This window comes from Mytilus galloprovincialis, chromosome 8 (genome assembly GCF_965363235.1).
Source record: "Mytilus galloprovincialis chromosome 8, xbMytGall1.hap1.1, whole genome shotgun sequence".
Taxonomy (NCBI): domain Eukaryota; kingdom Metazoa; phylum Mollusca; class Bivalvia; order Mytilida; family Mytilidae; genus Mytilus; species Mytilus galloprovincialis.
In genome coordinates, this window is record NC_134845.1 from 42,101,664 (window position 1) to 42,128,287 (window position 26,624).

General features: G+C 31.3%; 2 protein-coding genes across 2 annotated transcripts; one reads left to right on the top strand and one right to left on the bottom strand.

Moving 5' to 3' along the window:
- The first annotated feature begins 40 nt into the window (after positions 1 to 40).
- On the top strand, positions 41 to 8,748 carry LOC143041962 (eukaryotic translation initiation factor 3 subunit F-like). Its single transcript, XM_076214143.1, has 8 exons — positions 41 to 169; positions 2,284 to 2,354; positions 2,751 to 2,830; positions 4,309 to 4,446; positions 4,829 to 4,920; positions 6,996 to 7,132; positions 7,787 to 7,900; positions 8,569 to 8,748. Exons 1-8 carry the CDS (start codon positions 61 to 63, stop codon positions 8,644 to 8,646), a joined length of 819 nt encoding a protein of 272 aa, XP_076070258.1. The 5' UTR covers positions 41 to 60; the 3' UTR covers positions 8,647 to 8,748.
- Positions 8,749 to 12,419: 3,671 nt separating this feature from the next.
- LOC143041964 (histone deacetylase complex subunit SAP30L-like) lies at positions 12,420 to 26,559 on the bottom strand. The gene is made up of 7 exons (XM_076214145.1): positions 26,406 to 26,559; positions 23,041 to 23,210; positions 21,757 to 21,824; positions 21,038 to 21,191; positions 19,204 to 19,326; positions 17,702 to 17,800; positions 12,420 to 12,860 (listed from the first exon to the last, which is right to left on the bottom strand). The coding sequence occupies exons 2-7, from the start codon at positions 23,182 to 23,184 to the stop codon at positions 12,738 to 12,740; spliced, it is 711 nt and encodes a 236-aa protein (XP_076070260.1). The 5' UTR covers positions 23,185 to 23,210; positions 26,406 to 26,559; the 3' UTR covers positions 12,420 to 12,737.
- Positions 26,560 to 26,624: the final 65 nt, after the last annotated feature.

Below are 26,624 nucleotides of genomic sequence, written 5' to 3' on the forward strand. Positions count from 1 at the left end.
CCATCGCATAATTTTTTTTATTTTATCAAACGATTGATTAAGTTTGCATTCTCTTCAAATATGGCAGCCAGCCTCGTGTGCCGGGTTCACCCGGTTGTTTTATTTAGTATAATCGATTCATATGAAAGGCGAAACGAGGACGCAAAAAGAGTGATTGGAACATTATTGGGTACTTGTTTGATGAATTACAAAGTCACTATTTAAAATAATTAGGAATAAGAAATGCTTTTAAACTTCATTGTTTACAAATTACATCTGTCATTTTATACGTTATAAAGCATATGCCAAGTTCTGTATGCGTTCCAACTTTCCTAAACAACGGTAATTTGATGTTCAATATGATAACAAGTAATAAATCACCCGATTTTAAGAATATTGGCAGCTTCACTTTTACTGTTGTACCCCTTTCCTGAAGGAAAAATTGCTGAAATTTTGAGTTTTCATTGTCTAACTTTAGTTTGCTTCAACCAAATGTTTTGAAACTTGTGCACAATGCATATTCAGGAGGGTCAAACAGTTATTTTTGGCTACCGACCCTACCGTTAGCGTCAAACTGGTTAAAAGTTTACTGTGACTCGTCAAAATATCCTTATCATGATTAGTCAGAGGTCCCAGATCCGGGTACAAGTCAAATCGGCACTTGGTCAAATCGGCACCCATAGAAAAAGTCAAATCGGCACCTATTTAAAGTCAATTCGGCATCCAATAATATTTGATATAATATATGGGACTGGGACTATTATGCTAAGTTGGTCAGTTAAGTATACTAGCATAATAGTTCCAGATATATAAATAATTCTAAAAATGTATAAATTCGATCATGATCTATTTTGGGGGTTGGATTATGTGACTGATGTTTTGATAAATTTTCTTTTCAATTAATTAATAACTTTAATCAAGTACATAGTTAATATTTTTTTTAACTCAACAGTATACAGGTAGAGTTATTGATGTTTTTTTGTTCTTCAGGGATTCTATCGAAATTATTCACACAGGCGTTGGTTCACCATACAGAGATTAAGTTGTAATGTTGTACAAATTATAAATTGTACAGAGTTTTTGTGCATGTTATCAGTGTTTTATGAACTGCTGAACACAATGTAACACCGGCTTTTGTTTCGCATATTTCTGTCATATTTTCACAACTATATGATACAATCTAATAGTGAGAATTAATACAAAAACATTATTAGACCACAAAAAGACTTTTTATGGATATACATATGGTATCAGGAGAAAATTAAAATTATAATTTAAACTATTCAGGTATCCTCATTTCCATTGTGAGGACAAGGAGAATAGCACGAAATTTTAGGTTGAAGCATATAAATTTGAATTTAAAACATTGAACTAGAACATTTTTAAAGATAAACTTGTATCACCTGGTGTAAGAAAATGTGTGTCAAAAAACTTTTAACTGGTACAGAAACCCTGTACAAATTATAATTTGTACAAACTTACATCTTGTACACAACATATATATAAACAAATTTTACATGGGTGCCGAATTGACTACATCAAGTGCCGATTTAACCAGGTGCCAATTTGACTAGGTGCCGATTTGACCAGGTACCGATTTAACCAGGTGCCGATTTGACTAGAATTCAGATAATTATCGTTAGTGTCATAATTTTTTGGTGATTTAGGTGATGCGTCAAAATGAGTTGATTTTTTATGGTCTACAAGAAAGTACATTTTATCGTCATGCATCAAAAATTACCGTAAACGTTATTTGGCAAGAATATTTACCATTATTTTTCATGAAGGTACCCCCATTACTTGCCTCATTTTTAAAGCTCTAAAATAGCGTACCTTTAAAGTTTTTTATGTCATTTTCTATAAGCACGGTTAAAGTCAGAATGTCCCTCTCAGTCTCATGCACTCAATGTAAAAATATTGTAAAATAAAAAATAATCCCTACCTACAAATGTACCTACATTTGTGTACCCCTTCTTTTTTTAAAGATGCATTTGGAAACACACATTTTTTTTTATTAGCCTCAAACGAATGTTATGAATCTTATACACAATGCTAATTAATTACGATGAATATGCATTAAGGCTACCAATGATAACCTATCTTTTTTTAGGGTTCATAGACATGATTTCAACTGACGTAATACAGCAAATTTTTTTTTGCTCAGCATGCCGATGTGCACGCACATGTATGTTTGCGAAAAGGGAGCTACGCGCCTGGCCTAAACCAAATGTTATTACTCAATGTTTGTAACCTCAAAACACAAATAAAGTACAAAACTCAGTGTTTGATTCTCTTCTATTTCAGGAATATATGACAAAGGATCATTAGAAGTAACAAACTGTTTTGCAGTTCCACATAATGAATCTGAGGATGAGGTAAGTTGGTAAAATAATTAACACTAAGGTCAATTTTTCTCATTTTAGATTTCAGATAAAAAAAACACATTCTTTTTCTTTATGAGAGGATTAATATTCAACAGCATAGTGAATTGCTCAAAAGCAAAAAAAAAATTTTAAGTTCATTAGACCACATTCATTCTGTGTCGGAAACCTATGCTGTGTCAACTATTTAATCACAATCCAAATTCAGAGCTGAATCCAGCTTGAATGTTGTGTCCATACTTGCCCCAACCGTTCAGGGTTTGACCTCTGCGGTCATATAAAGCTGCGCCCTGCAGAGCATCAAGTTTTATGTTGCAATATTAAAATTTTAATTTAGAACATAGACACTTTAGTTTTTATCATGAGATTAAGGTTGTTTTCTTGTTGTAGGTTGCAGCTGATCTGGAATATGCTAGAAACATGTATGAACTTCACAGAAAAGTCAATGCTTCAGAAGTCATAGTTGGATGGTAAGTTTAGTTGTGCATGTTTATTTGTCCCCTACTGATGAAGTAGTATGTGTGTCTGTTTGTCCATTGTAAGACCAGCAAATCAGTTTTCCACACTTTTTTTATGCTTCATAATCAGTTTTCCAATCTTTTTTTATGCTTCATAATCAGTTTTCCAATCTTTTTTTATGCTTCTTAATCAGTGATCTGGAAGGTTTTTTTTCACTATTGGCCCAGGGCCCCTCAAAAATAAATTCAATGGGCCATGTTGTCAAATGAGTGGGCCATTTGAATTGACTTTTGTACACAAAAAAGTATCAGTATATTTGGCAAAGAGGTGTTGGTACTTACCTTTATGATTTTAAATAAAATCATGGATATTGTTCCTGTGATTTTGTAATTTCAATTTCAATGAATATACAATAACTTCTTCCAACCTGAACAATATTTAAGTTAACCTTTATTTACAATGTTTAAACTTCTACTGTTGCCTTGTTCATGTTCATGGTTTTTTTTGTACATTAAATTTGGGTCTTCGTCGATACCATACTTATTCCAGACGTTCCGTATCAGAGGACATTTCAGGCATTTCCTCTGCACTTCTTGTATTATTATAACTTCATCACAGTGACAAGAATAACAGTATAGAGTACCATTAATTCATAGAACAATACAACAAATAAGTCATGTTTACAAAATGTCAAAACGAGCCAAAGGCCAAAACATGACAGTTAAGGGTCTTTTATGGAGACAAAAACTATATTCCTAAAAAGTCTTTTGGGTTTTTTCAATCGAAATAATAGCAAGCTAAACTAAATGAGATTATTATTAGAGTTAAATCTCGTCTGTACTAGCCAAAAGTTAAAGTTGTTTACAAAAAAAATATATCATGAATGATGGTTAATTACGTTTTTTGGGTTATCAGTTAGACCGCATGGTTCTATTATTACAATAGGAAAACACCCGAGACGTTAAACCGCATGGTTCTATTATCATAGGGAAACACCTGAGACGTTCCAAAAATATATAAGTACTCCTATCATAGGAGGAACATTACACAGTTGTGTACACACACATGGCGGCACGGAACATGATCGGAAATCCATTTGACGATATCTAAACGAAGTGAAAAATATCGTGCACCACGTGGGCGCTTACATTTGTCACTGTATGCGCCATTTCTTGTCAATATGCGCTATAGGCGCAGGGCGCACATCCTTCCCAATCACTGCTTAATCGGTTTTCCACTCTTTTTTTTATGCTTCAAAATATTGATTTGATATTTGTTATGTAGTTTGATCATGACACTTTGAAGATCACATTTGTAGTTTGTTCCAGTCTGATGGTTTTGTGCAGAGTTATGGTCCTTGGACTTCTATCATGTCTATGTATCTTGAAATATTATATTGTCTGTGTTTTCTTTTATCTTCATGATATTGAATTCTCTAGAGTGAAATTAATGAGGTTTATATACCTAAGATGAAATAAATATTTTATAGGTATTCTACAGGGAATGAAGTGTCTGAGCACTCTGTACTTATCCATGAATATTATACAAGAGAATCTAAAAATCCAGTACATTTAACTGTTGATACCAGTCTAAAAAGTTCTAAAATGGATATCAAAGCTTATGTAAGGTAGGTACCAGTCAATTTAGTCTACAATTATTGTTTTGCTTTGTAACAGAAGACATTTTGTTCTGAGAGCATTTAGAGTGAATACAATTCATATATTTAATGTTCATATTAACTCATCATACAATGTCATAGAAACGCAAATTTTCACACTGATCTCAGAGACCCAAATACATTAATCCTTACAGCCACATGATTATCATACTCAGTGCCAAAATTCAACCAATAAAAAAACTGGACTTGTTTCTTATTAGTTTCAATTATTCCAGAACAATGACATTTGCTTTGCAAAGCACATGGCTAACTAAGGTTCAGATACTTAATGTTGTCTTATTTCACTTGTTATATTCTTAAAAACATTGTACTGTTGATCATTTATTATTAGTTCAACAATTGGAGTTCCAGGAAAGACCATGGGAACTATGTTTACACCAGTTCAAGTAGAAATGATAGCTTATGAACCAGAACGAGTTGGTGGTAAGTTAAATATTGTCTTTACTCTTTACAAAATTCAGCCATATATACTTATCCTTTGCTTTCATTGAAGTCAACACATACAACTAATTGCCATTGTTCTCTTTGTCTTATTTTTTGAATTTTTATTTGATGTATCATGACTCTTGTTTCATTAAAAAAAAAAAGGGAGATAATTTACTACTTATTAAGATCAACATTGATGCTTTACAAATATTAAACCATATACAAGAACTTAAACTTAAAGAAAGTTGTTGATTTTTGTATCCTGACTCAATACAGGTACCTAAACTACTAACAAGTTGTATATGAGAAAGCAAGTTTCATGAAAAATTATTGGAGGATTGACCACCCTATACCAATTTTTTAAAGCAATTGCTTTTATGCCGTCGCGTATGGCCATCTTTGTGACCCAGATCAGAGACTCCGCCCAGATCAAGCCATAGTATTTTGTTAAACAGGCTCCTGGTCAGTCATTCTTTAACACCTATGTATGTTTTCTAATGCAATACATAGCTTGAAACTTTAAAAAAAAAGTTAGTTGATTTAAGAAGTTTCAGAATATGTTCTTGTAGATGTATTTTTGTATTTAAAGGGTCAACCGTTTGACTATCAAATAACATGAAAGTCCGAGTGAAAAAAAGTACATTTTTATAAATGCGATTCCGTTTTCCGCCGTTCGTACGATGTTTCAACAAAATATGGATTCATTTCAGTTGTTGATTTAGTATTGAAAATTTAACTGAATTATCTCCTAATAAATACGGTTTTTTATGTTTAATTTGTGTTTCTTTAAGAGGTCAGGTGCTCTTGTTCATTCATAAAATTATCGTTCATTCATACATTTATCGTAAAATCAAAATCACTACACAGGTTAATGCGTAGTGTCAAATTATTACCTGTAATCTAAAAATAGACAAACTTTATTTGCGCAAATAATTTAGCGGAACGAAACCCTTGTTGAAAACACATAACAATAAGTTCGTTTTCCGTTTCTGTCAAAACTCCGTAATATTTATCGATCACCTTACTAATGAAATGGACCCGTCCAAACGTAGTAGATGCCAAGTCGGTCCAGATGAAGAGATATTTACAATTTGGAGTTTTCTAGTTCATAGATAGAAAAAAAGTACGTCTTTTTAAATATCATGATCAAAACTAGGTTTGCATAACAAATGTCAGATGAAACCATTATCCTCGTCTTTTCAGTGAACAAGTCGACTACGTTTGTTGACACTCGACGGTCCACCGTGTTAGCAATTTTATTTCACATGTTTTCGAAATATTGAAGATCATGTTTCGCAATGTTTCCTGAAAATTGATAAATATCAAAGCAACGTAGAGCTGTTTGTTCTTGTTCGTATAATAAAATTGAGAATGGAAATGGGGAATTTGTCAAAGAGACAACAACCCGGCCATAGAAAAACATACAACAGCAGAATTAAGGTCACCAACAGGTCTTCAATGCAGCGAAAAATTCCCACACCCGGAGGCGTCCTTTAGCTGGCCCTATACAATATATATACTAGTTCAGTGATAACGATTTAATGTCATGTTTGTCTGTGATGACCCCCCTTTTCGGGATTGCATGAGAATTGTAGTTATCTCGTACCCACATGCACTTGTTTCTATCCATAGGAAGGTCGACTATCCATATAAATAGTATATTTGACCCCAACTTTAGCCTGGTAAACGTGTTGTCTCCTTGTGAAATATAAAACATATTAAAAATGACTTTCTGCTAAAGTCTTTTATTTATATAAAGTTAAAACCTTCTTACTTTTAACTAGACAACACTCATGTCAGGTTTAATTCTTGTATATATGTGGATGAAAAATAAAAGTCCCCAAACATTAACATGGCAGCAATTGCTTTTACAGCCTTTAAGGCTTTGATTCATGTCTGGAACAGGGGTGGAAGCAAATACATTTCTGTTACACATGAAAATAAAACATCACAGTTGTTAGTGTATACAAAAAAGTGTTGTGCAACATGCTACCTGCTATCTTCCTCTGAAAAGCCTCAAGCATATTCTTACATGTCTAATGTCTTAATAAATGCTAATTTGTATTTTACAGTTGACCTCATACAAAAGGGAAAACATAATCCTAAGAGAACTGTTCAGATGGTATCTGACTTGACACAAGTATCCAGAGCTTGTAGTTCATTAAAAGATAAATTAGCTGTAACGCAGGAATATATAGAGGATATTTTAGTAAGTATGGGGTTTATGAAATGATAGATTAGCTATAACACAGGAATGTATAGAGGATAATTTAGTGAGTATGGGGTTTATAGAAAGATAAATTTGCTACAATGTAGAAATATTTAGACAGTGTTGTGAAGAATTGATGGTTCATGGTTATATTATGTATAATGCAGGGATATCTAGATGATGTAGAGGGAAGGAGGTTCAAGGAAAAAAGATAAAGTGTGAGATATTTTATATAAAGACCATCCATCCATTAATTTTTCACTTTTCCGTATGCAGTACATTTTAGCCATTGTGGATTCATTATTATTAGTTTGATACCAATTTTTATGTGAACCATGAATTCAAATTTTCCAAGGAATTACACATTTTCTTTGCCGGCTTTGTACACAGAAAACGGCAAAACCATGAAATCAAATATCCACCAAAATGCAAGTTTCCCTTAATCCATGAAAATTGATAACCTCGATAATAAATGAATCCACACACGTGACAGTATTTATGGCTCAAGAGTAAGGTGAAAAAAATTGTGATGGAAGAAAGACAGTATATTCTGAAAAATATGTTTTACACCAAATCATTTAACAACTGTTTTGACAAACTTTAATAAACATCTTTATTGGTAATAACTGACAAGAAAATACTTTTTGATTCTAGGCTAACAAGATTCCTGCTGACAGTAATGTAGGAAGATTTCTCATGGATTTAATGGACAGTGTACCACAGATAGACAAAGATGAATTTGATACAATGTTAAATGCTAGCATGAAGGTAAATACACATTTGGTATCAAAAAGTGCTGCTTGTTAGGATTTTCAAAAATGCAGCAGACAGTGTCTAAATATGATATGTTTTTCAATAGATATATGTAAAATACATAATTATTAGAAGGGGGGATAATTATATTGGCATGATTAGATTAAAAAAAGTAAATTTTTTGGTAGACTAAGAATTTTTTGATTTATCATGGTAAAGGGTGGAACTACTCTATGGAATATGTAACAGTTTGGTAGAATTAACAAGAATCTGAACTTGCATTGATATGAGTGTATTTGAGTTATACTTAATTAAAAATAGGGTACACTTTTAATTATGATTATTCAGGCTTTCTTTCTTATTGATAGCAACAACCCATCAGCTTAAAAAAGAGGTGACTGCTGATCTTTGTTCAATTCTGGAACAACTCTTATATTATTTCAGAATCAATCCTTTGCAGGGTTTGAATTTAACAGGGGCCCACTCACCAATGGCCCCTAAAAAACTATATTTATTGGGTACAAAATATAAGATATGGGCTACAATGCTAACTTCAATCACTGCTTTGTTATTTGTTTGTTTTCTTCTATGTATGGCAATTTGTTTCGAAGTATAGAATAGAATAGTAATGACAATAATGGCTAAATTTCTGTGACAATAAAAATTTGCCTTTGTTTTTGTAGGATTTATTGATGGTAGTTTATCTAGCTAACCTGACCAAGGCACAATTAGCACTGAACGAGAAACTGCACAAACTGTAGACTAAAAAAAAACCACTCCTGTGAATAGGCTGGCTGGCTATTTATTGTGACATTATGGAACACAAACCATTAGTCTGTACTATAATAAATTATAAAGCTGTCTGTTTGTGTTATATACTTGTAAACTAGATACTGGGATTGGTAAAGAATACAAATTATATGAATTGAAATGGTATCCATCAGCATAATACCGTATACCGGTAGCGGGTTATTTATGGGGGTGTAAAATTTAGCGATTTTCATTGAATAAGGAAATATATTGGCGGCACCAAAACTTTTATCAATACCTTTGCATGTGCTGTTTTAAGTTGGCGGAATTTGTTTTGGCGATTTTGTTCTTACCGTAAAAATAAGCCAAAATTTACACCCTGCGAAAATAAGCCTCTATACTGTAACTACAGCCTTGTGGTCATAAAGTTTAGAGAATAATCATGGTACTCAAATTCTACTGGATTTGGTGTTCAGCTTATTGAGTACAATTTCATTAACACCCTTAAATAGTTATCATAGTTTGTTACCCTAGTCTATCTTAAAGCATTAGTTTAATACACATCACAAAGTTCAGACAAGTTGGTCAATGAATATAATCAATATAGCCACATGTCTGAAACTAACAACTTACTCTGTATTAAAAACCATCACAAGATTGCAGGAACCACTGGAAAATTAAAGACTATACAGGCATAATAAGAACACTAAGTTGAAGGTCAAGCGAGATTTTGCAATCAGTTTCCTTTTCCAGAACTTGACAGAATGAAACTAAACTTGACTTGGACTTTCCTTACAAGTTCCTTTCCAAGTTTTCATACTTTTAATAGTTTGATATCTAAAATCAAGTCTGTCACAACCATTTCATAAAAAAACAAAAAAAAACATGCTGCATTGCAGATTAACCAATTAAAAGCCCAACAGAAAACACTTATTTCTGTCAATATAATACGTTTACCTGACAATCCATACACCAAATAAAGTTAACCTTTTTGCATTACTATAGTATCTGATAAACTGTCAAAACCATGTCGAGGTTACATTGACCAATCAACCATGACTAAGATGTCAAAGGAAACCTGTCGGTCAGTTAGACATGTACACCTTACAATTACTGCACACACCATCTAGAGAGGCCCATTGTTATTGCATCTTGAAAAAGCCAGATCTCTATAACAATATTTTCCAATGAACCATGAAAACAAGATCCAGGTCCTATGAACTGTTTTTCATGTTAACCAGACATTCAATACATACACCAGAAACAAGTTGACCTCTTGTTATAGTATCTGATAAGTTAAGAAAACCACTAAAACTGAACATTTACTAATGAACCTTGGAAATGATCTACAGAAATGTGAAGCATTAATTATACAAATAGTTTACACCATCGACTCAGATCGATCTCAATTTTTTTTTAATGGAACATATTTGCAAGGTTTTTAGGGAAATGTTATGCTCAAAATGAGAGATATAGTTAAGATTGTGCATGCTGTTCTACTGGCATCTTAACCTTTGTAAGCATTAACCTGACATTTTGTGTGCCCATTTAAAATTTAAGTTCACACTTTTGTAACCATAAAAAAATCTGAAATTTGATGTCAAATATCCAACAAGGTACATGTAATTAGAAGTAAGACAAATCCAGCTGTGCTCTACATTTGTTAATGGATATTAGAAGATGTGGTAAGGGACAACTCTCCATCCAAGTCACAATTTTTAAAAGAAAAACCATGAAAGGACAAACACCGTGCCTTGTCTCAAACCAAATAGCAAGCTATAATAGGGCCCCAACAATGACTACCAGAAGTGTAAAACCATTTAGATTGGAAAAATAACAGTCTAATCTATATAATAAACAAGAAACATGAAACCTGATCCACATCATCAACAACTACTGAACATCAGGTTCCTGACTTAAGACATGTGGAAACAAATGCAGCAGGTTTATGCGTTTTAATAGGTACCAACCTTCATCCTTACCAAAATATCAATTGAAAAGGCTTAACTCAATCAAGTAAGTCTTTTTTTCACTCTTGCATCAAGATCTTTTTGCATTACATTTAAGGAGGCTTGAGGGTATAAAAATTTCAGGAAAAAAATGTTCATTTTTTTCCTCATTACAAATTTTATTTATTACTTTATTAGTTGTTACTTTATCATATGGTACAAAAATCATTCCAAAAAATTTATTCGTTTTGGCCCCAGATGACTTTTACAATTAATTTATCATTGAAAAAGCTCCAAATAATCTCCCTATGGTGAAAGAATGCCATATTAGCGAAAATATTTAGTGAAATCCTATATTAAGAAAAAAAATTGATTTAGACCCGCGAGCCCCCTTAATCAATAATTACATACTATAAACAATTGAGGATTTTTTCAATACATAACTTATTAATGTTGCCTCCCTTATTATTGACCCAGTTTTATAAATATTATAGAATGATGGAAATTGTTTTGAAGATATTGCCCTTGTTTGGACTTAATTTGTGCTATGGCGGGTGAAATAGGAACACTTCTTCTGAAGATACATTTGGTTTCCAGACAATAACTAGAGTTGAACTGAAAGGTCTCTATGAAATTATCGAGGTTGATTTTGGGGGTTCTGGTACCAACAGTTAAGGAATTATAGGGCCCAAACAGGCATTTTGTAATTTGATAATAACTTATGTGTAAGTCAATGGATTTCACTGAGATTGAACTACATGGTTACAAAAATGTTTGTGGGAAATTGCCCTAAATGTTTAAGAAAAAAAGGGGTAAAAACAAGCATCTTCTGGTTTCCAGACAATAACTTGTGTTTAAGATTAGGAAATCTCTGAAGCTACCACTCATCCCAGTAAATAAACTACCCACAGGAACAATAGCTTTTCTATTTATTCAATGGGAAAATAGAACAAACAAAAGTTTAAGTAACTTGACCAATAGGAGATAACTCTGTGGAAAACTTGCATTAAGTTCACAATGATAATATTTGTTAAGTAAACAATAAGATTCTTATGCATCATGATCGTTCCCTTATTTTATTACTGTCCTCATATTATTGTTCTATGAATTTGAAATACAGCACTGTATTACTAAAAGTGCTTATATACCAAATTCTACTAATAAACAAGAATGTGTCCAAAGTACACGGATGCCCCACTCGCATTATCATTTTCCATGTTCATTGGACCGTGAAATTGGCTAAAAAATCTAATTTGGCCTTAAAAGTAAAAAGATCAACCAAAAGGGAACATGTGTACTAAGTTTCAAGTTGATTGGACGTCAGCTCCATCAAAAACTACCTTGACCAAAAACTTTAACCTGAAACTCGCACTTTTAATTTCTATGTTCAGTAGACCATGAAAATGGGGTCAAAAGTTTAATTTTGTTTTAAAATAAGAAAGATCATATCATAAAGAACATGTGTACTAAGTTTCAAGTTGATTGGACTTCAGCTTCATCAAAAACTACCTTGACCAAAAACTTTAACCTGAAGTGGGACGAACGGACGCACAGACGGACGCACAGACCAGAAAACATAATGCCCCTCTACTATCGTAGGTGTGGCATAAAAATACTGAAATTTTCATGTATATAATGTATTTGGAAATCATAACATGCATCTGCCATGATCACAAAAGTATTCCTAAAAGTAAGCCTAAATGGATGTGAAAAGTTGGTATTATAATTATACTATTGATCCAATGATGATATATTATTAGCAATAAGCAGCTCTGAACATGTTGAAAAGCTTTTTTAGTATGTCTTTGTAGTAAATAGATATAACAAGCATCCTCTGATATTATAAAGCTTTTTATTCCTTAATATACAATGTAGCTAAATGCAAATGATAGACTTCAGTAGAGTTAAGTTTACAATATATATATATATATATATTGGTATACAAATGCTCGTGTGGGTAGATTTTCAAATGATCATTAGCGACAAAAATGTAAATTATTTAATATACCCTCAGATTTAGTAGTAAACAAGTAAAACAAGGACAGAAAATTTAAATTTGAAATGTAAACAAAAATGATAATATGATTTAGCTTTAATTCAGTCAAACTGAAGATGACAAAAACATTGAATGAAAATCTAGAGATATATATTCATTAGTGAACAGTTTCTAAATGTTTCTGATCAAATCTGCTTTTGTAATTCTTTGCCATGTAAATAAAGTACGTCAGCGCTTCTTTTTCTATGACTGGAATACCTTTGAAATGCCTGGCTACTATCTGTGAAAAAGAAAAAGAAGTATATTAAACAAAATTGTAAAATATCATTTTCATTAAGACAGATAATAATAATGGTTATGTCTCACTTGTATAACCTGTTCACAAATTTTTAATGTTAACGAAAGAACAAGCACACCTTAGTTTAGCTTCCATGACTCTCGTCGTAGTTGAGACAATAATCCAATTTAAAATTCCCCAACTAATGCACAAGCTTAAAAAAAATTCTGGTTCTTTAAATTTCTGAAATTTATTCTTATGACAGAATGAAAAGGATTTTAAAGGTGTAAGCCTTATTTCAGGGAGATAACTCTTTAAATCAGTAATGCGCTTGTTTAGATCAAGTTTCATCAATATACTTAGCATTTACCTGAAACAGATTGGAAATAATTTATGTAACCTAGAAGCTTAGAATATACTTATGAAAATGGTTGACATAAACATACTGACAATTTTAAGTTATTTCCCCTAACTAAGGTCTACCTTATTATTTGCTTGTATAAATGTTTAATTTGATAGATAGAAAAACTTGAGATCGATTTGTCTGTAATGCCATTATCAATCAAAGAATATAAACAAGAGGATAATGATGCTGTTATCACAGAAGGCCCTACCCATCTATCAACTTAGCTTATACTCACCAAAGGCAAAATCTTTACTAATACACCAATTTATTGTTAACTTTAAAAGAAGTTTATAGAACAAAAACAATTTTTGGTATTAATGCACAAGGGGAACTAATTTAAACTTTGTTATTGACCTTGACTTTAAACCTTGTTCGAAAAAACCCTTCCAGAAGTGATGGCTAATCATTTAAAGTTTCATTTCCCAACTCTAAGGGATTTTAAAGTAAGAAAGTAGAAAAAGATCAATCTAATCAAAATTAAATCCTTGAACTGCTCCCATTCTGATATGTTGCGCATTAAGGATCTATATCAAAATATGTTTGAATGCAAAAACTAGAGGCTCTAAAGAGCCTGTGTCGCTCACCTTGGTCTACAGTACGGGTAGGGACTTATTTTTATGGATGTCTTAATCCGTCTAGTCGGATATGAATAATCGGACATTTTTATGGTAGGTAGTATGGTCATTAATCAACAGATCCAGGTGTGAATGGTCCTTTCATCTTTATCCGTGTTGCTAGAATTACGGTTCACTGATTTCAGAATCAGGTTACCTGTAATTTTAATCTCTCAGTCACTTTATTGATTATATTAGTTCTACATCGTATTTGACATAAAATATTTTTACAGGTGAAGTACTGGAGAAAACTTTGTTTTAATAAAAATAGCTTATTTTTGTTAATCATGGTTTTTATATTTCAACTGCTATTTATTTTCTTTGTTCCTAAAAATTATTTTTATTTTATGTTCCTTTTCGTTTGTTTGTTGTTTTTTGTTGTATCTTTTTCTTATTTGTTTGCATAATTTTTTAAACATATATTTTTACATGTATTCTATTTCTTGAAGCTTACGGTTATTTTTGATTTACTGATTTATTTTCCACGTAAATCCATTGATTAGCAGAATACTGTCAAGTGCTGCTGCATACGTTTTAGTTTGACGCGATCACATGCAAAATATTTCTATAATTTGTATTTAATACTCAGTCTGTGTTGGGTCAGTTCCGAGATAAAAATAATTACAGTGAGCAATACTTGTATATTATTAGTAGCTTGATGATTCTTTGTAGTTTTTACTTTTTACTGTAAACAAATATTGTCCGAAAGTTGGAGATGTATAACTAAAATAGAACGCAAATAATAACACTAGAAGAAAATATTGATTCTTCCCGGGCATAAGTTTATTTTAAGATTTCCGTGTTTGTCCATTATGCTAAATTAATATAATTGATCTGCATTTGGGGGCAGGGGGTAAAAGGGGTCCGGATCTCGAAATCCCGGGCTTAAAACACGAAGTCCCAAGGTCCCGAATTTAAATAAATTTAAATCCCGACATCGCGAAAAAAGAATCCCCAGATCCCGAAATCCCGAACTTAATTGCATAATATTAATTTACGCACAATCCATGTAAAAAAGGAAACTTGAATGTTATATTTTTTATAGCAATCTAAAAGAAAAAATTGCCGTGAAAAGACAATTTCATGATGCACATATCAGTGATCAACAGCGTGTGCACGTGGTTGAACTTTAACTTGACTCCACTCACATTGAATAGAATGGTAATAAAACATGTAAAAGATATTAAAGCAGATCGATTTTGTCCACTGCACGAGAATTTTATATGGCGGGAAATGTCGTAACAGTAAACACAGGTGACCTCACTGAACGACCGTGGGAAAATCCATTCATGATTAAATTTGATGTGGAATGATTGACAGTATTGTGCTTTAGTTTTGAGGCTCTTGATCGATTTACCAGAATAGAAATTTAATCAATTTACATACATGTATAATCAAAACAAGATTTAGTCTTCTTTAACTATTTTTGTTTTATTTTTATCAGTAATTTCCCGGATTCCCTTTAAATAATCTATTTGGAGACCTCCTTTAAACTTCGGAAATAATACAACATCGATTTAAAAAAATCATACTGACTGCGCGAGCTTTTATAGTATGACTAGAAGTACGACGAAAAAGGAAAGACAGCTGATCACGACTAGCCTTCAACCCCTTTGGGGTATAAATGTGCATTTATTCAATAAACTATATATATAAGGTTAAACTTTGATTTTCGTGTATCGATTTGATACAATTTGTAAAATATATTTATAACACCGTCGATTTTCATAAAAAATTTCAGACATGAAAATAGAAAGGCATTATCTCGAGTGTCGATAATTTTAAAAAAAATAGTTTAAAATAGGAATCGAAATATGATCTCGGCGTTATAAATATTGTATTAAAAGAAACCAATTGTTTGACTTTCAAAGAGATTAACGGGAAATATGTCAAAATAGAAAGCACGAGTGATCTGTCTGACCAAAATGTTTCACTTGCGAGAAATGATTGACAGGTGTGAATAGATGCAGAGGCTCCTACGGGGAAAGTTGCATCAAAAGAAAAATATCTTAATTCACAATGCCTATACATATTTTATAAATACGATATGTTGGCCTTATACTTAAAATTGAGTTTCTAATAATAACATATAAAGGAACAGGACGTTAAAAGGGGGAAATAATATAACCATCAACGAAAACTCGCATAATTTACGGGATTAAATCAGTCTCAACAATTTGATTTAAACTTTTATTGAAAACAGTCTTGGTTGTTATTAGGCTTATTATTTCAAATTAGATGAAATATTTACGTTTTACAAATACAAATACAAAATAGTTTATTGGCACAAAACTATTGAAATAATTGGCAACACAATATATATTGTTAAAAATCGTCTTTATTTCTTTTTCAAATTATAAAAAAAAAAAAAAAATATTTAATTTTAATTTTCATTCTTATATTTAATTTTAATTTTAATTCTTATATTTAATCTTAATTTTAATTCTTATATTTAATTTTAATTTTTATTCTTTCTCTTTGAATACAAAACAATATTTTACATTTATCTATCCTTCATAAATACTAATATATCTGTACAGGTAAAATTTAATTCTAATCAAGCTGGTACAGATTGATTTACGACCTTCCACTTGGATATTGCACAGCAGGTGTTTATTACACTGGGACAACTGTCCGACCAGTCTGACATCTAGACGGATTAAGGCATCCATAAAAATAAGTCCCTACCCGTACTGTATGTGAATATTAAACAATGGACACAGATGGATTCATGACAAAATTGTGTTTTGGTGATGGTGATTTGTTTGTAGATCTTACTTTACTAAACATTCTTGCTGCTTTAAATTATCTCTATCTATAACAGTAGTCTCTTTGGAAAATATTATTGAAAATCTACAAATTTTATGAAAATTGTTAAAAATTGACTATGAAGGGCAATAACTCCTTAGGGGGTCAATTGACTTTTTTGGTCATGTTGACTTATTTTTAGTTCTTACTTTGCTGTACATTATTGCTGTTTACAGTTTATCTCTATCTATAATAATATTCAAGATAATAACAAAAAAACAGCAAAATTTCCTCAAAATTACCAATTCAGGGGCAGCAACCTAACAACCGATTATCCGATTCATCTGAAAATTTCAGGGCAGATAGATTGTGACCTGATCAACAATTTTACTTCCTGTCAGATTTGCTCTTAATGCTTTGGTTTTTGAGTTCTAAGCCAAAAACTGCATTTTACCCCCATGTTCTATTTTTAGCCATGGCGGCCATCTTGGTTTGTTGGCCGAGTTACTGGACACATTTTTTAAACTAGATACCCCAATGATGATTATGGCCAAGTTTGGTTTAATTTGGCCCAGTAGTTTCAGAGGAGAAGATTTTTCTAAAAGATTACTAAGATTTAAGAAAAATGGTTAAAAATTGACTATAAAGGGCAATAACTCCTAAAGTGGTCAACTGACCATTTTGGTCATGTTGACTTATTTGTAGATCTTACTTTGCTGAACATTATTGCTGTTTACAGTTTATCTCTATCTATAATAATATTCAAGATAAAAACCAAAAATACGGCAAAATTTCCTTAAAATTACCAATTCAGGGGCAGCAACCTAACAATGTAATGTCCGATTCATCTGAAAATTTCAGGTCAGATAGATCTTGACCTGATGAACAATTTTAGAAGATTTTTGTAAAAGTTAACGCCGGACGCAGGACGACGATGATGAACGACGACGACGGACGACGGACGCCTTTGGGCCAGGTGAGCTAAAAATGAACAATTCTTAACAAAACTACTTAAAGATTAAGATAAAATCTGATATCTGATATTTTTCCCTTACTATAACTAAAAATAAACTTACATCTGATAACTGTGCCTTGTTCATACCAGGTCTTGTTGGCAATTTAAAATGTCTTTTATATCTTCTTAACGTGTTCACAGGCATTTGGAAGAAGTCAATCTACAATGGATCAGAACAGAGTTATCTCCCATACCTGACACATCATGTTAGTACAATAATGTGGATTCATTAATATTCTTTCGATACCAATTTTGGTTGATTTCGTTGGTCCAGAGGAACCACAAATTTAAATCTTCAATGAACATCAATTTTCTAAAGGAATGCATGCAAACTTTGCCCAAACATCGAAATAAAATATCCATGAAAATAAGTTTTCCTCAACCACAAACATTGGTACATACGAAAATAAATGAATCCACAGTATTCTACAATTATGCATTGCCTTTCTCTGAATTTTACATGTCTGTTTTTATCCTTGATATTGTAAGATGAAGAATAAACTTTAATTTCTAATCATTTAACACTTATAAATTGAACATCATAAGAATGCTTTGGTTCTGGATAAATTTATTTTTTATATAAAAGTACAGCTCCAGGAATATAATTTATGCAATTAGTGTAGATTCATTTATTTTTGTGGAGTTTTGACGAAATCTGAATATAAGACTATCACTGACTAGGAAATTTGTTATTCATTCAACATTTCATTTTTTGGTTCACCAGTATAAACAAAATGCACATAAATTGGTATCCCACAATATTAACGAAACTTGACAGCAAAATAGCATCAGTGTCCTGATAATGTAAAAACAATATGAAATCACAACTTAAGGATGTTTGCTTGTCATGTTTTGGATTTTTTTGTCAGATTTTCGAAATCCTCTGGTTTTGCATGTATAATTAAGCTATTTGTAAAAGCTTTACAAAATTTTATTTATTCTTTAATAGTTTTTGAGACCTTTAACTGGTCAATGATAAAGCTATGAAAAATCAAGAGAGAACATTTTCCCGCCAAAATTCCAATAGCTAATATCTCGAAAACAAGCACATTGACCCCTATATTTTTTTTGCTTTTTTGATTCCTCAATTAATCCCCTATCAATATATACGTGTCTCGTGGAAAGTTATTTATTTTTAAACTGAGCAGCGAACTTCCTTTAGAGAAAACACTAAACAATCAACAGTACTAGATTTTATTTTTTTTAGTAAAGATATAAATATTTTCCTTAATTTTTCAATTCTTCTACATTATGGACCAACATTTAGTTTCAGAGATCGGAGCTGAAAACTAAAGGAGTAAATCACACAAATAAGACACCCCCTTTTCCCTGCCTGCTCTTCATCCTTTTACTATAAGTTCATTTGGTAAAAAAACAGCCAAAATTTGCTTTGGATTGAGAAATAGATTTGTTCATTTGAAAATTGATACTTTTTTTTAATTCAGAGTGGGTAACAAGACAGATTGAATAAGAATGGATTAATATTACAGTTAAAACATATTTTCCCTATTTCAATTAGTGTTGGGATCACTGCAGAATGACTTTTACAACATGTTGATATACCTCTGGAATATCCTCATCCCCATCTGGAGAACCATTATCGTCTTCTGAATCTTTCCTCTTCCGTTTAGTTCTCACACTCTGTATAACATTCTTATGGTAATCACAGATATAGATATGGGAAACCTGTGGAGAGAAACATTGATGAAAAACTCATCCATGATAATTTGGTACACCAGATGATTTCATCTACATAGGACTTATCAGTGGCACAGAAATCAAAACAGTTGCAAAGCCAAAGATTATAAAATTCCATGTCATGTTTACAGAAGTGTTATATGCACATTCATATATGCATTCTAGATAAGTAAATATATTCCAAATTCCAAACAGACATGACAGATGCAGTAGTTGTAATTATATGGATAGCAAAGAAGTTGTATGTTACAAAGCATTTTCTATTGCATGTCTGTCTGTAATCCTTTTCCAACAGCAAAACTTTAGTTGGGAGTGTATTTGTGCCCAATCTTTTACAATTGCCAATGTCAGAATTGCAGGTTTGATATAGTTTTATTACATATGACTATGACCATCGAATTGATCTATGTCATTCAACTAGCAAATCAATCATGCCATGTTCAAATTCTTATCTATCTTTTCATAAATTGAATGAAGGGTCAAATGCTTCTATGATTTTCATGTAGTGTAGGTTTTCTGTATTATCTTCATATTTATAAGGTATATTTCCTTTGTACATGTTGTATATTGTACATAACCATTGTATACTGTATATTACTTTTGTATATTGTAGATTACCTTTGTATATTGTATATTATCTTTGCATATTGTACACTACCTTTGTATATTGTATATTACATTTGTATATTATATATTACATTTGTATATTGTATAATACATTTGTATATTGTATATTACATTTGTATATTATATATTATCTTTGTATATCATGTATATTGTATATTATCTTTGTACATTGTATATTACCTTTGTATATTATATATTATATTTGTATATTGTACACTACTTTTGTATATTGTATATTACCTTTGTATATTGTATACTACCTTTGTATATTATATATTATATTTGTATATTGTACACTACTTTTGTATATTGTATATTACCTTTGTATATTGTATATTATATTTGTATATTGTACACTACCTTTGTATATTGTACACTACCTTTGTATATTGTAGATTACCTTTGTATATTGTAGATTATCTTTGTATATTGTACACTACCTTTGTATATTGTACACTACCTTTGTATATTGTACACTACCTTTGTATATTGTATATTGTACACTACCTTTGTATATTGTAGATTACCTTTGTATATTGTAGATTATCTTTGTATTTTGTACACTACCTTTGTATATTGTATATTGTACACTACCTTTGTATATTGTATATTGTACACTACCTTTGTATATTGTATATTGTACACTACCTTTGTATATTGTACACTACCTTTGTATATTGTATATTGTACACTACCTTTGTATATTGTATATTGTACACTACCTTTGTATATTGTATATTGTACACTACCTTTGTATATTGAACACTTCCTTTGTATATTGTATATTGTACACTACCTTTGTATATTGTATATTGTACACTACCTTTGTATATTGTACATTACTGTGGATTCATTTATTTTCATGGGTATAAATTTTTTGTGAATTGAAGAAAACCTCCATTTTCGAGGATATTTAATTTCGTGGTTTTGCTAATCTCTGCATACGAAACCCTTAGAAAATTTGCTATTTGTTAAACATATGAATTCGTGGTTCATCTGTATCCACGAAACCCACCAAAATTGGCACCCAACGAAAAATACTGATCCACTGTAACTTTATATAATGACTTACACTATCATCCCTAACCAGTTTCAGTTTTCTCTGCTGAACTATTTTCTGTATTCTCTTGCTATAGCTTGCATTACCAGCATGATTAGTACATCTGTTTGTGTTGTCAATTAAACAACAGATCTGGTCATGACCATTACGGCTGTCTTCCTCAGTACTGAAAAAAAAATCATAAAAATAGTGTCATCTCTGAAAGATTACCTTACTGTAAACTACAGTTTGAGATAATCTATTGAAAACATTTAATTACTGATGACGAAACAATTTTACATTTAAAAGTATGTTTAATACCTTAATACAATTGAAAATTGGATGGGGAATGTGACAAAGAGACAATAACCTAATCAACATGACCAAAGAGCAGAAAACACACAAAGGTCACCAATGTCTTCAAAACAGCTAGAAAATACTGCACCCAGAAGCAGGTTACAGTTGGCCTCTAAACAACAATTTGCAGTTTGAAATTTCATCTATGAGTGGATGTTTTAGTGAAAGTGGAAGAGAAATGTATAAATATATTGATGATTAATTTACAGAGTGTCTTTCCTAGGTACTGTGTTTATCTATATGGTACAGGTTTTTAAGTAAAACCGGTTTATAAGAAGTTCTGTCATCAGGTACATGAGGTATTTTCAAATAAATTGGAATTGAAAAGCAGGTATTGTTTCATTCTTTCAGTACTTTTTTCGTCAATGATCATTTATTTTTAACTTAAAAACTACCTCTGCTTAGGTCTATGTAACCATAAATGTGTTTTTCTCCTCCTTTTCTTTCCTTCTTTTGCTGATCCCTGTAAAATAAATCAAATCTTAGAGAATAATCACATATTAGGTAAAGAATACCACATAAAAGTTAATTTCTTTTCATATAACTTTCTGAAATATACACTGTAGCCTAAATTGAACAAAAGAATTCCAATATTTAATAAAATAATTGCTTTCGTGCATGTTAAAAATAAAATACTACATTGATGGGATGTTCACTAAGCTCTTTACTGACCTATATTTGTCATTTTAATATATCATATACTAAGGGACGACAACTTAAGTTCAATGTAGGATAAACAACTTAATTCACATACATGTAGTTTTTTTCACTGAAAATCGATTTTGGATTAACAAAACTTGCAGCCATGTTGACCCCCACCCCCAAACTATTTGATTTAAGTTTTTTATCCTACATTGATCTTTTGATGTCATCCCTAAAAACCAAGGGCTTTTTTACAGTCTAATTGTATTGTAACTGTGTAATTTTGAAAAATTCTATATATAGCTAATAGCTTTTTAAGGAAAAAGAACATTGATTAGCATAGATACATAGCCTATGTATCTATGCTAATCAATGTTCTTTTTCCTTAAAAATGTAGTCTTTACATGCCCCTTGTGGGCCCTTTATTGGTAATAAAATATATCTTCTCTTATCTCTTATATTGTCTTTCTGTATTAACATCAAAGTCCTAGGAGGAGTTGAATTCCAACTTAACCAATTAGCTCAATAAAAACTAAATGTGTCACTTTCAAGCCAGGAGCTCAGAGTGGTTTTTTTTTTAATTGTTCGGTGTTATTGACTAAAATAACCCTCTGGGTATGTGTATGTCTGTCTCTTTTAAAGATTTCCTGGTATTACTACATTGCTGTCTGATTGGCCTTTAATATGTGTTCATGACATCAAATACATTTTTCTTTCAATATCTATTCTTGATTACAGCATTGTGTAAACTTTTAAATAAGATGTTTATAAACATTGTGACCTTTAGATGTTTATGAACATTGTGACCTTTAGATGTTTATTTACATTGTGACCTTTAGATGTTTATGAACATTGTGGCCTTTAGATGTTTATTAACATTGTGACCTTTGGTGTTAATTTCCAGAGTGACCTTTTGATGTTAGGTGTGACAGTGGTTTTTTTTACATTCTCATGCTTTTTATTTGATAGTTGTGTTTTTAGTTATCATACCACAAGTTTTATTTATATTATCTTTATAAATTATACTTTACAAGTACCTGACTATTTTCGTCAAACTGGTAATCACCGGTTTTATTATTCATGGAATCTTCTGCAGCTTTACATAGTGTTGGTAGGGCTGAGTAACTATGTATAGCATTGCTATGGTTACCAGAATACAATGATGAAACTTCAGAACTCATAATTCTACTGGGGATCCATTTAAATTCTGAAATAAGCATAAAAAATCTATAATATTATTACTTCAAAAAGAGAGGCAAAATTTATGATATCAAAAGGATATCCAAATTCATAAGTTGAAAAGCAAATCAAACTGAAAATGGCATGGCAAAAAGCCAACTAACAGTACACAAAACACAACATAGAAAACCAAAGATTGAGCAACATGAACCCCACCAAAAACCAAGGTGATCTCAAGAGCTCCAGAATAGTAAGCAGATCCTGCTCCACATGTGAACTCAGTCATGTTGTTAATGTTAGTATAAACTTGGTGATAGTGTAAGTGTAATTTATATTAGTAGGTAACGTTTTAACTTATGAAATGCATCATGTTAATAACTATATCCTACATGGTAATATGAAAATAGTCAATGCCACATTACAATGAGAGTTGTTTAACTATTAACAATCAAGTGATACATTCTTCTACATGCGAAAGTCTTTTAGGCATTAAAATTGACCCTTCCCTCACATGGACAAATCAAATTGATGTGATCTGCTCAAAAATTTCATCTAGACTATATCTACTATTAAAGATTAAGAAATTTCTAAATCTAGACTGCAGAAAATTATTCTATAATGGTTATATCTTGCCACTAATTGATTATTGTTGTATGGTGTGGAGTAGTTGTAGCAGTGACGGTTTAAATAGGATATTAAAATTACAGAAGAGAGCTGCTAGATTAATACTAGAAACAGACCCTTTCGCTCCTTCTGAGCCCTTATTCAAACACTTAAACTGGATGACAGTTGAACAGAGAATAAAATATCACAAGTTTGTGATGACATTTTTAAGTGCATTTAAAATGATGCCCCATCATATCTTACTAACAAGTTTCATTATGTTTCAGACAGAAATCCATACCCCTTGAGAAATGCTGTTCAAGGAAACCTCATACTTCCTAAACCAAAAACAGAATTGTTCAAAAAAAAATTTATGTATTCTGGACCATTCTTGTGGAATAATTTGCAAATACCATTAAGAAATATTAAAAACGTTAATTCTTTCAAATTCAAAATAACAGATCATTTATTGAAATCAAAAATGTTAATTCTTTCAAATTCAAAATAACAGATCATTTATTGAAATCAACCTAGCTGTATAAATAATATTAAAAACTGATTGTGTCATCAGGTTTATTTTTTCATCACATTTCATCAAGTTGTATTGAAAGTTATTATCATACTTGACTTTTTATACTTATGTATATGATTGCATTTTGTTTGATTTTTCATGATGAGGGCCTCAGGGAAGATTAGTTATATAGCTAACTGTGTAACACTCTTAAAATAAAGTAATTGTATTGTTGTTGTTATTGACTGAAATTATTGAAATGAACAAGAAATGTGTTACAATGATGCTTTTTCCTGAATCTATATTCAAACAAATGTACACTGATTTGAAAGATTTCCTGCAGTTATGGCATGCATCTGTAAATAAAAAAGTCGTGCAGCTAGGAGTTATAACAATTCTACAAGGCCATAAAATGAATATGTTTGTTTGCCCTAACCCTACATACCCTGAAAATAGCTGCCTTCTCTAAATCTTTTATTGTAAACAATTTTACCCCATGTCACTTTGTCAGATTTGCTCTAAATGCTTTGGTTTTAAAGATATAAGCCAAAATATACATTTTACCCCTGTGTTCTATTTTTAGCCATGGCCGATTGGCGGCCATCTTGGTTTGATGGCCAGGTCATCGGACACATTTTTTAAACTAGATACCCCAAGGATGATTGTGGCCAAGTTTGGTTAAATTTGGCCTAGTGGTTTCAGAGGAGAAGATTTTTGTAAAAGATTACGGACGACGGACGCCAAGTGATGAGAAAAGCTCACTTGACCTTTCAGGTCAGGTGAGCTAAAAATGAAGCTCATCTTCAACTTTACCAAGTGAGCAATTAGAACAAAGACGCTCAGATCTTTCTGTATGTTTTTTTAATATCTGTCTGTCTCAATTTTTAAAAAGAGTGAGCGCTTATTCTTAATTTACAAATTGACGGTCTTTTTTTGAAGTCCTGTAATTCTAAATATTTTTCTTTTTTAAAACAATTTTTTATAGAAAAATAAGTACCAAGCTTCCCTTTTTCGGAGTTAATTGTTTGATACTTCAGTTTATTCCAAAATGTTAAATAACTTTTACATAGTTTGTTTTTGACATACTGACATAAAGAACCAATTGAATGGTCAAAATTTGGTAATTCAATCTCTCTCTGAATATAATCTATACTAGAATACCATGTATTAACATTAGAACTATGTAACTGTTTACAACATATAAATGCATCAAATAAAAATCCTTCTTTTAAACGTTCCAGTCAGTATGACAATATTTTAACATTGATAAAATTATAACAAAATACATAGGAAATCTACCAAGCTCTGACATTACAGTTATATTACTTGACTTTCTGTTTACACCAAGAATCTATTTCATAAATTTGTTTTGAGCTTTTTCAGAAGAATCCTGACCAAAAACTGTTTTCGAATATTATCTTTTTTACATGCAGCTGAATCAGTTCGTAACATTCCCCATATTTCACTGCCATTTAATAGCATACGGGTTTAATTGTATGATCATAAAGATGTAAAAAAAAAAGTGGCAATACTAGGGTTAGATGATGACAAGCATCTCTGTAGCTTAAAACATGCTTTTAAAGAAGATGTAAATGTGATTCCAAGATATCTATATAATTTTGCACATTCAATCTCTTTACCTCCAAAATGTAAACAGCATTTTAAAAATTTTCTTGGCTTGTTTAAAAAAATTATACTTTTTGTCTTTTTTAAATTAACATCAAAACTCCATTCTAAACAATATTCATGAAACATATTAGTTCTCTTTTGCAAGCCTTCCTGTGTTTCTGAAAAAAAAATGACTACATCATCAGCATACATGTACACAAGACAGTCTACTCTACGGTTATTAATATTTACTGGATCAGGACAAGATATAAACTAATACATAATGGAGCGACCCGGAGTGAAATACTGGTAGAATTCATAAATTATATTGGTAAAATGACCAACTTTCTGTATGTTTGTGAACTGTTACACTAATCTGTCGAGAAAAAATGAAAATTATATACGTTGAATCAAATTTACAGGTCTTTCTGCAATCGCTTTTTGTTTTCCCCCAAAAATACTCTATTTTAATAAACTAGAGATAATACTCACATCACTTACAAGAAAAAAATGACTGTTTATACAAAATTCGTTCAAATTGGTTTTCTCTACACACTAAAACCTCAATCTGTCAACAAACACACAACCGTGTTTTAGTTTGAAATGGCGGCTGTTGTGTACATGCATTGCAAGTTCAGAGGTTAACACGCCAAATATGGCAAAAAGACTCCGCCCATATATTTATATTTTGTTTTCGTGAAATTTTGTTTAGATTTGCCA

Excerpts from the sequence above, each read along its gene's own strand:
- LOC143041962 (XM_076214143.1), top strand. The coding sequence starts at position 61 with ATGGCAGCCAGCCTCGTGTGCCGGGTTCACCCGGTTGTTTTATTTAGT. Across the intron at positions 4,921-6,995 it reads TGAACCAGAACGAGTTGGTG|TTGACCTCATACAAAAGGGA; the intron begins GTAAGTTAAATA and ends TGTATTTTACAG. Across the intron at positions 7,133-7,786 it reads AATATATAGAGGATATTTTA|GCTAACAAGATTCCTGCTGA; the intron begins GTAAGTATGGGG and ends TTTTGATTCTAG.
- LOC143041964 (XM_076214145.1), bottom strand. The coding sequence starts at position 23,184 with ATGAGTTCTGAAGTTTCATCATTGTATTCTGGTAACCATAGCAATGCT. Across the intron at positions 21,825-23,040 it reads AGTTTGACGAAAATAGTCAG|GGATCAGCAAAAGAAGGAAA; the intron begins GTACTTGTAAAG and ends TTTATTTTACAG. Across the intron at positions 19,327-21,037 it reads AACTGGTTAGGGATGATAGT|GTTTCCCATATCTATATCTG; the intron begins GTAAGTCATTAT and ends TTCTCTCCACAG.